Below are 10,764 nucleotides of genomic sequence, written 5' to 3'. Positions count from 1 at the left end.
CCCTCAGAATGTGACCAGGCCCCGCCCTCAGAATGTGACCAGGCCCCGCCCTCAGAACATGACCGAGCCCCGCCCTTAGAATGTGACCAGGCCCCGCCCTCAGAACATGACCGAGCCCCTCTGGCTTCAGGGAATCCAAACAATCAAATCAGTTTAAAAATGACGGACAGAACTTTGTTTATTTAACTAAATTATTTTATTTTCCATAAAAATGATGATTTCATCTTTTTTTTTTTTTTTTTTTTTTTTACAGAAAAGGTAAAAAAACCTCACCCATTCAAAACTTCAGCTGTTTGTCTGTTAGCAAAATATTTATTGAAACCCTCAGAAAGGAATCTGTAGATGAAAGTGTGATTCAAGATGGCGTCTTTATCCAACACAGTGTCTCTAACTCGGCGCTTTGATTGACTCTAAACTCGATGTTTGGGTGGTAGTAGCTGAGTTGCTCCTGAATAACACTCTGAGGGGGGTTGTGGGTCTGATTCCTGCTCTCTGTTGGTGCCGACAGGCGATGGACGAGTCCGAGGCCCGCTCGCTGCCCGGCGGTCTGACCTCCGTCAAGAGACAGTTCGAGAGCCACGAGTTTTCCTCGTCCCAGTCCAGCGTCAGCCGGGTCCAGGTCCAGAGGAGATCCGTCCAGGTGAGACGTTCATGTCTTCTGTCTGGTTCCTGCTCAGAACGTTCGTCAGATGATTCCTGCGTTTAAACATGAAACCACGATGGTCCAGACAAAAACCAGCTCAGACAAACATCACAGACCTGGTTAATGAAGGTCCTGATCAGAACCAGGTCTACTCTGAGCTCCCCCCAGAGGACCAAGCTCCCCCCTGCTCTGGACCTGACCTCCGACGAGCAGAAGAATGTGTTGACTGTTTGTCAGTGAATTCACAGGAAAGAATGGGTAGTTTTATGGCCCAACACCCTCCCTGACACAACCTGGGCTCAAACCTTCGGCCTCAGGATTACACGACTGCAGCACTGACCACTGAGCGCCCCCAGCTTCATGGAGGAACGCGTTGATTAAAGAATGCTAACATGGGCACTTGTGGCGAACCATGACTGTAGGAACTAGGCTCAGAGCCCTGTGCTGTGGCCCCGCCCACTCTACACCAGCATTCTGATTGGTTAATGTTCCTGTCAATCATTAAACAAACTCCTCCTGCAGTCTCTGATGAGCTCCGCCTTCTCTGCTGACACTGAAGTCCTGACCAATCAGGAAGAAGCTTCAGATGTTTCCCCCCGGAGACACAAATCTAAAAGAATCTGATTGGACGACTGGATTTTAATTAGTTATAAAAACTTTCTGACTCAACTGGGAAGTATTTTACAGAAAACAAGAGAAGTTAGCAAATAATTTTAAAAAATTGATACTACCTTATATATTTTATACCAAAGATTAAAATGCAATGTTCTGAATTTATGGGCCTTCTCTGAAGGCGTAGAAGGCCCTGAGGGTTCCCCACTGGTACCTTTGGTACATAAAAATATGACATTTAAAGACTTCATCCTGTTTTATCAATCTATTGATATTCAGTAATTGATCATTCTATTCTGTAACTGATCATTCTAAGCAGAAGAGAAAATCTAATTAATCCAGTAGTTTTCTTTACGTTCATGTGAACCCGTCTCATACGAGTGCCGTGGTGCGACGTGACAGTCTGCAGGGTGAGGAACTTCTCCACGAGTAATAAATTGTTTGGTGAGGACTGAAGATGAAAGGACATTTTTCCTCCTGCTCTTGAAGTCGGGGGCGGTGAGGAGACGGAGCGGTCCCTTCTTGTCACCGGCTCTGTTGAGCTGACACAGACGTGAGCGCTGCTGAATGATTTATTCTGCCGTTCGCTGGAACGAACCCCGGCTGAGGCCTTCAGCAGGTCAAAGAGGACGCCTTGGACTTGGCTCGTCTGCGTGCGTCAGGACATGACAGAATGCGCCAGCCGCATCCCGGGCCGGGAGCCGGATCTTTGCCTGGTCAGGTGGATTTCCCTCGTTTGCTCATTCAGGCGGATTCACAAGAACCTCGCCGACTGCTGAATTTTACATCGACGTCAAAGTCTGAGCAGACCGACTCGGGCTGTGCTCAGGTGCTCAGAGGTTATCGTGCTGACAGCGGTTTCAGACCAGCGGTTTCAGACCAGCGGAACTCCACCACCCTCCATGTTTCTTTCATGTTGACATCACAGCTTACACGCCGAATACAAGCCGAAACACCAGATTCTGCTCTCAGCTCCTTCAAGTTGCATGAACCTCTGAGGAGGGAATGCTCGCACGGTTTTATTTCTTGTAATTTACGACTTGTTCTCTGGAACACTGAAATCCTCCGTTGCAGGAGTCAGACGTGCAGCTCCCTGGGAAGCAGCGCCGTAATGGAGCAGCATTTGTTATCGGCCACCGGAGGGATTTTATTAAGCTCTTCCACAATATAAAAATGACTTAGCCTCCCACTGTTTCCTACAGCTCGCAGTCACGAGGTGATAAAACCCTGTTGTGTGGGTTTGTGTGAGCCGGGCTGGGGGGGGGGGGGGTGTTCATGTTTCTGCACCGTGGGAGGGATTCCACAAGTCCACCGTCTCATTTCTCTGTTTGACAGGAGGTGTCGAGCTCCTCGGAGGTGACAGTAAGAAGCAGCTCTAGAGACGTCGGCTCCACCACAACCCACTCCCGACAAGAGGTATTTGTCACTGATCCACAAAGTTCCTATTCCTGTCTGTCAGCAAAATATCTTATGAACCAGAGGACAGCTTTCATCAGGACTCTCAGACAGTAATCACCACAGAATCAGAATAAGCTTCATTATAAAGAAATACAGTGAGATTATGTTCGTACAGTTGTCCCAAAGACGGACAGAGTGCACGTTGCTGCTGCTGCAGGAGCGCGGCCTCTTATCCTTTTTCAGAATATTTTTTAGATAGAAAAGGGGAAAAATCCTTGAGGATGGATAGTGGTATTACAAAAAAAAATCTCTTCACACCTTGTCCTTATCAGGACACGATTTAAGACATCAGAAACTCTACCAGCAGCACATTTATAGACACATTACATATGCATTTGATGACAAGACGGTGAGATTTGTCCATGAAGCACTTCCAGATAGACCATAGTCCTGATGAGATGTTGGTGTCAGCCGGCACAGTTCTGATAAGCATTCATAGAAGCGCGAGGCCAAACGGGGGAGTCAGATTCAGATAAGCCACAATTGTTGATTTTTTTTCAGGCACACTGTTTTTTCTTGTCAGCCTTGAGTCTTACTGCTACTTTCGATCCAAAATGGCCAGATCAGTGGGCATTCCACTGGTCCATGCTATGAGGCTTCTTCAAGGTCGACTCCAACATCATGGCGAGTCCCAGAAGCAACAGGTTGCCTGCAATTCTCACAAATCGCTTCCATCTTATGATTTAGCTAATAAATCAGCTGATTTTGAGTCCTCAAAGCACAAACCAAACCTTCATACAGACTTGGCAGTTCATGGCAGAAACTGTTGCTGCCGTCTTTCTTAATAGCCGTTGACATAGGAATCCACCAGTGCCAGAAAGCAGAAACCCTGCTATCATGAATCCAATTGTATAAACATCTTCGGTGTCATCGTGAGACAAAACGAAAAGACACATCAACTTCCAAACTCCCCACAGATCCATGGCGTATCCTGCAGCGTGATTCTCAGTGGGACATGAGGGCTCTCCAGGACCCTGTTGCTTTCCTGAAAAGATTTTATCGATTGCATTGAAAGTCCAGCTGACCAGATCCATGACGGTAGTTTTAATTTCAGAAGATGTGTAAAATAGGAGCTCCGATACACAGACAGAGAGCAAAAAAGCAGGAGGAGAACAGGAGAGGGAGAGAAAAGGCATCCGCCTTGCACAAGAGCGAGTGCCGAAGATGTGCATCTACAACTGATTCACTTTTAGAGTAGATTTGATTTAAGCTCTTGTTTCCACGGCACGTTTTCTGCTGTGGTTCGGCTGTTCGTGTTCATGACAGCAGCCTCGTTCTCTGGAACCGAAGGCTCCTCAGAGTGGAGGCGCCTGCAGTCAGAAGTGTTTCTGCTCCAACAAGCTGCAGACAAACAGTAGTGTGTGTTTTTGTGCTGCTCACCCTTTTTCAGCACGTAGGAGCAAACCAACAACATCCTAGGTCCAAAGGAGCGTTTATTCTCGCCAACAAACATGAAAATCTCAGTTTTCGGAGGTCGTTCTTGTGTAAACGGGACTCCGTTACAGTCACTCAATTTTCCAGTTTTCCACCAGTGAAGCTCAAAGTTGGTGTGGTAGTAGCTGGGGGTTATTCCCACCACACATCCTGAAATTAGACAAACAGCTTTAATAACATCTTTGACCTGAAGGCAGCGCTGGCCTTAAATATTATTATTATTGAACGTTATGACATTAGTCTAATTGTTGTGCGTTAACTGTTCCCTGAATTAACGTGGGTCAGAGTCCGGTAACGACTTCCTGTCATCTTTTCACAGGTGATCCACGATCAGAGAGCCCACCAGAACAGTTACGGGAGCCATTCCAGTGAAACAGGTAGTTTCATGTTGTGATGCGCAGGTTTTATCGCTGCGCGGTTTGTGTCCTGGATGTTAATGACTGCTCCGGCTGCGGGGCTGAAGAAGGGATGAGCTCTGAAGGAGTTGGAGTGGAGATGATGTTCCATTCAGTGCAGAGCAGCAAATCTAATAAGGGCAAAGTCAGGAAGGAAACGTTGGAAAGTGGAAATTGGACAATCACAGCTGCTTGGTTTCAGAAAATGAAAACTACTCAGGTTTTTAATGAAATGATTTATTTCTGTTTCCCGTTCGCTGTGAGCCTCCTTGCTGCGAACGGCTTAACGAGGCGGCCTTCTTCTCGTGTCTAATTCAGTTACGCTCGTCGGAGGGGAGGACCTTCTCAACGTTTCCACTCAGGCTTTGAAGCAGCAGCACGAAAAAACCATCGAGGAAGCTGCACCGGCCAAAGAAATTAAGGTAACAATCCCGTCTGCTTATCTTAACGATGACGACTTGAGGTTTTTTTGTTTTATCGTGTGTCAGAATGACGAAAAGGGCAGAAAAACTGATGTCAGACGCTCAGTCAGTGTTCACTTCAAGCCAGTATTTATTCCTACGTACGTGTAGTCGTGACAGATTCAAGGTGTTTACGTCCAAATTAAAGTTTTGGAGCCAGTTTCCAAAAGAAGTTTGTAAACTGAAGTTTATGTTTTCCCCTATATTACCTTCATTTCCTGCTGTCTTTTCTACACTTTCTATGATTTTCTAACAGCTATCCTGTTCTACTCTTCCCTTTTCCTTACATTTTCCACGACTTGTTGCAAACCACAGGTCGATGTGGATCTCCTCCAGTTTCAGTGGGCTCCTGTCTACCAGCCTCCCAAAACGTCAGCTGTGACCAGCTACAGTGCATCCTCCGCTGTGAGGACGGTTGCTGCTTCATCAGTAGCTTCCTCCTCATCTGTGGCGTTTGACGCTGCAGAACATTTCCCTCCCCCACCCACAAACCTGCCACAGGTGACCTCTGAACACAGCACCTCCCTCCACTCGCAGGAGAAAGCTTCCCAACAGAAGTACGTGGTCAGTAAAGAGGAGTACTTCAAACACAAGAGCATGGCGGAGTTGAAGCGCCTCTACAAGCACATACACCCAGAAGTGCGCAAGAATCTTGAGGAGGACTTCATCAATCAGCTCACAGATGCAGAAAGAGCGGCCTTAGAAAGCAAGGAAACAGTGGGGGATGTCCAGCAAACACGCTACATGTTTGAAAATGACGGCAGCAGCTCCAGCGGATGCTCAAGTCCTGACAGAGAATACCTAGAGTGGGAGGAGATCCTCAAAGGTGAGGTGCAGTCAATGCGCTGGATGTTCGAAAACAAGCCCTTGGACGCGATCAAAGATGACTCTCCAGATGAGAGCGAGGGGAAGAATATCTCCCAGCAGGAAATCATTGCTGGCAAGGATGTCAGATTCACTGCTTGGATGTTTGAGACGCAGCCCATGGATGCTCTTGGGGGGGAAGCTGCAGAAACAACCGAGCAGTCTCAAAAACAGACTGATCTCGCAAGAGGAGATGTCCGCACTGCAACCTGGCTTTTTGAAACTCAGCCTCTGGACTGTCTGAACAAGTTCTATCAAGAAGACGAGCAGGAGACAGGATGTGTCGTCACCAGTCACATCACTGGCGGAGATGTGAAAACTGCTCGGTACCTCTTTGAGACGCAGCATCTAGATTCTCTGGGTAAAACAGAAACCATTGAGGAGAGTCACTTCCTGAACCTGAAGTCTGAGCTGGAAGAGATTAAGGGAGATGTGAAGATGACCACTCGTATGTTTGAGACACATCCGATGTGTGTTATTAGGGGGGATTCAGGAGAAATGCTTGAAATCACCACCATCCGCAGAGAGGAGACGGCGAAGGGCGACGTAAAGACGTCACGGTGGATGTTTGAAACCCAGCCTCTGGACATGATCAATAAAGATCCTGCAAAAGTGAAACTGATTTGTGGCATTTCCATGGAGGATAACACTCAAGGTGGTGTGAACAAAGGTAGATGGCTGTTTGAGACCAAAACACTCGACTCCATCAATGATGAGGAATGGGAGAGTTCCAGAAAACACAAAGAGGAAATAATTGGAGCCGATGTGAAGAAACACTGTCTTGTTTTCGAGACTCAGCCTATGGCTTTGCTGAAGGATGAAACCAATGCCCGACCTTTGCCCTCCGAGGAGATCGTAGGAGGTGATGTTCAATCAGCCAAACATCTATTTGAAACAGTACCCATGGAACATCTGAAAGAGCTGCTCGAAGTGGGAAAACTTAAGAAAACAGTAGCATTGGAAGAGGAAAAAGGGGATGTTAGACATCAGAAGTGGGTCTTTGAAAGCCAGCCTTTGGCGAGTATAAGAGATGAGAAGAAGGAGCTCACAAGAACGGTGAACATTGAAGCCTTTGATAAAGGAGATGTCACAAACTACAAAGAAAGGTTTGAAACCATGGATTTAAGTAAATGTGAAGGAACAAAGAAAATCCAAGTCGAAGGTGTCCAAAGTGGGTCTGTTAGGTCCAACAAAGTGCTTTTTGAGAACACCCCGATGTATGCCATGCAGGACAGCTCTGGCCATTACCACGAGGTGAGGACCGTGAGGCGGGAAGAGATAGTGAAAGGAGATGTACATAGCTGCCGGTGGATGTTTGAAACGCGGCCCATCGACGAGTTTGACGAAAGCATCAATAAGTTCCAGATCATTAAAGGTATTTCCAAACAGGAGGTTGAGTCCGGGGACGTCAAAACCGCCAAGTGGCTGTTTGAAACTCAACCACTTGACGCCATTAAGTTTTTCAGTAATTTTGAAGATGAAGAACATAAAACCAAGGAAGAGATTGAAATAGAGAAAGGAGATGTGAAAACCTGTAGGTGGCTATTTGAGACCCAGCCCATGGACGCTTTGTATGAAAAGGTGGAAAAGAGTGAGTCAGACATGGAGGAAGTGCAAAAAGGCGATGTGAAAACGTGCACCTGGCTTTTTGAGACCCAAATGCTTGATAACATACGTGATCATTCAGAGACGGAGACCATCCTGAAAACCTGTACCGTGAAGCAAGGGGACATTCAAGGCAAGGACGTGCAAATGGCTCGCTTCCTGTTCGAAACTGAGAACCTGGAGAACATCACGGGCGAGGACAGCGGTTCTTTTAGAAGAGTTACGGAGATTGACATCCACTCAGGTGACGTTTCTAGGATGAAGTACATCTTTGAGAACCGCTCCTCTGATATCATGAGCTCCACGTCAGAGGAAACAATGTCCAGGCTGAAGAAGCAGCAGGCCGAGGACATCCAGAGGGGAAATGTGGTCAACTGTACCTGGATGTTTGAGAACCAGCCAATCGATGCCATTAGCGAGGACAGTACAAAGACGAAGGAGGGTCGCACCGTGACTGATGTTCAGGGGGGCGACGTCAACAAGGGCCGCTTCATTTTTGAGACATACTCTCTGGATGAAATCAAAGAGGAGTCCACTGAGACGGATATTTCAAAACTCACAAGCATCTTTAGAGAAGACAAAGAAAAAGGAGATGTGAAAAATTACACCATGATGTTTGAAACTCAGCCGCTGTATGCCATCCGAGATAAGGAGGGCCATTATCACGAGGTAACCACAGTTACTAAAGAAGAAATCCTGAGAGGAGACGTGGTGGGGGCCCGGTGGTTGTTTGAGACAAAGCCTCTAGATTCAATCAGAGATTCAGAGGAGGTTTATGTTATTAAAGCTGTGACCGAGGAAGGCGTTAACAAAGGAGATGTTAGTTCTGCCAAGTGGAGGTTTGAAACACAACCTCTGGATGAAATAACCACAGACATAAAAGTAAGGTTAAGAACAGTCGCAGACATCCAAGGAGGTGACGTGAAGACCAACAAGCGTAGGTTTGAGGCCGATGAGATGTCTCAAAAGTACATCAGAACTGTGAGTGTGAGCGAAATTCAAAAAGGCGATGTCAGATCTGCCACGTGGATGTTTGAAACTCGCACCATTGATGAGATCCGCGGTGAAGGAGAGGAGTACGATGACATGGAGAGAGTGACTAAAGAAGAAGTGATGAAAGGGGACGTCAAGCAGTCAGTGTGGCTCTTTGAAAGGCACCCCCTGGACAGAATCAAAGAGTCTGACAGCACGCACACTGTCGTGACTAAAGAAGAAATCCCACAGGCCGACGTCAAAACCACAACATGGCTGTTTGAAACCACTCCGTTTCACGACTTCAACGAGAGCAGCTTGGAGAAGACAGAAATAATTGGGAAGAGTGTTAAAGAGACGCTCGAGGAACTCTACAGTCAGAAAATGGTGGATTCGCAGGGCATCCTGATCGAGGCGGATGAAATCGGTGACGTCCGCATGGCAAAGTTTAAACTCATGAACCAGCATGCTCCACAAATCCAAAAGGAGGAGATCATTAGAGGAGATCTGAGCAACATTATGATGAACCTCCTGAACCGTCGAGAGACCACCGAAAGAGTCATAACCATTGACAAGGAGGAGCGGGGTGACATCAACACCACTGTGAAGCAGCTTTTCAACCAGGAGAGAGGCATCAACCTGGAGAAAGAGGCAATTATCCGTGGAGACATTCAAGAGGCTATGAACAACCTACTGAAAAACGAAGGCTCCTCCAAGCGTGGGATTTTGATTCAAGAAGACGAGAAAGGAGATGTGAAGATGACAATCTATTCACTCTTGAACAAAGGGGAGAAGACCACCATGGAGAAAGAGGACATAATTCATGGGAACGTCAGCAAAACTCTTCAACGTCTTCTTTCTAACTCTGGAGAGGAGGACTCTAAAAAGATCAGGGTTGGAGAAATCGAAAGGGGCAACGTTAGTTTTTACTCAACCTGCATTGAGTCTGGAGCCTTGGAATACCTGAAGCAACTTCAGTCCGAGTCAGAAGAAGTCCAGGAGGAGGTGCAAAAGGAGCACATTATAGGCGGTGACATTGAAGAGACAAAAATGTTGCTTCGTAAGAACCAGCAGCAGATTGGTCGTACGGTAGCCGAGGACGACATTGTTCCTGGTGATGTCTACAGCTTTGTTAAAGTGTTCATGACTGAACCGGCTGTTACCTACAGGAACCTGGAGAAGGATATTGTTAAAGGGGACCTCAATGCAGCTCTGGACTCCTTGACCCAAGCCATCAATCAGAAAGTGGTAATAGAAAAAGAAGAGGTGGTGAAGGGAGACTTGTCAACGACCCTGAAGTCTCTCGAAGAAGCCAAGAATCAAGCGAAAGAAACGGAAAAGCCTGAAATCATCAGAGGTGATATTAGAAGTGCACTTGAGTCGCTGGAGAAATCTGCATCTGCAAAAACAGAAGCGAGTGTTGAAGATTTGGTGCCAGGTGACATTAAAGAGACCCTGAAAAGTCTGGAGGAGGCAAAGCAAGCTGTGAAGGAGGTGGAGAAAGAGGAGATTGTCAGGGGAGACATTTACACTGCCATGCAAAATTTACACGAGGCGTCGAACGAGAAAAAGATCTACCAGCACCAAGTGAGCGAGCAAGGGGACATTAAAGCCACCATTCAGCTTTTAATGGAGCCAAACAGCTCTCCACGAATGCAACGCAGAGGGAGTGTTGAAGGGGACGTGAAAACATCCATAAAATCTCTTTACGAAGGCCAGGAGACAACGCACGTGGAAAAAGAAGAGGTCGTCAAAGGTGACGTTCAAGGGGCCATAAAGTGCCTGATGCAGAGAAAACAGTACTCAAACAAGAAACGTACGCATCCTCCCAAGAAGGCAAAAGAGCCCATGAAAAATCCATCGACTGTAATGCAAGTGGAGCATGAAAGCTTACATGGATCTGAGAGTGAGAATGTAGCACTCACTGCAGCCCCCACTGTGAAAAACCTCTCGCAGAGCGGTGAGTCACAGAGGCACCATGAAAGCAAATCGCTGCAAATGCAGGTAATAACCCAAGAGGACCACTCTGTTGCTGTAGTCAAAACAGACGGTCCTGCTGGGGCCGCTCATCAGAAGAGCAGAAAGGAGCAGAAAGACAAAGTGCTGCCCCCACAGAAAACCAAAGCTCCCGAGCCCACCGTGACGAAGAGCACGATGAAGACTGTTAACAATCAAACAAGCTCAATGAAGACTGTTAACGATCAAACGAGCCTGACAAAGACCGTTAGCGATCAAACAAGCCTGACGAAGACTGTTAACGATCAAACAAGCTCGAAGAAGACCGTTAATGATCAAACAAGCCTGACGAAGACTGTTAACG

At 46.9% G+C, this 10,764-nt stretch overlaps 1 protein-coding gene across 1 annotated transcript in view; it reads left to right on the top strand.

The window, feature by feature from the left end:
* xirp2a (xin actin binding repeat containing 2a) overlaps positions 1-10,764 on the top strand; it is a 20,972-nt gene that overhangs the window by 2,700 nt on the left and 7,508 nt on the right. Inside the window, exons 2-6 of the mRNA XM_037696824.1 lie at positions 509-640; positions 2,591-2,671; positions 4,467-4,524; positions 4,861-4,964; positions 5,319-10,637. Of these exons, the coding sequence (XP_037552752.1) occupies positions 509-640; positions 2,591-2,671; positions 4,467-4,524; positions 4,861-4,964; positions 5,319-10,637 (5,694 nt within the window). The remainder of the gene's footprint in view (positions 1-508; positions 641-2,590; positions 2,672-4,466; positions 4,525-4,860; positions 4,965-5,318; positions 10,638-10,764) is intronic.

This window comes from Nematolebias whitei, chromosome 23 (genome assembly GCF_014905685.2).
Source record: "Nematolebias whitei isolate Nwh7 chromosome 23, NemWhi1, whole genome shotgun sequence".
NCBI lineage: Eukaryota > Metazoa > Chordata > Actinopteri > Cyprinodontiformes > Rivulidae > Nematolebias > Nematolebias whitei.
The sequence above is the reverse complement of the archived record's forward strand: the minus strand, read 5'-3'. Positions and strand labels throughout refer to the sequence as shown.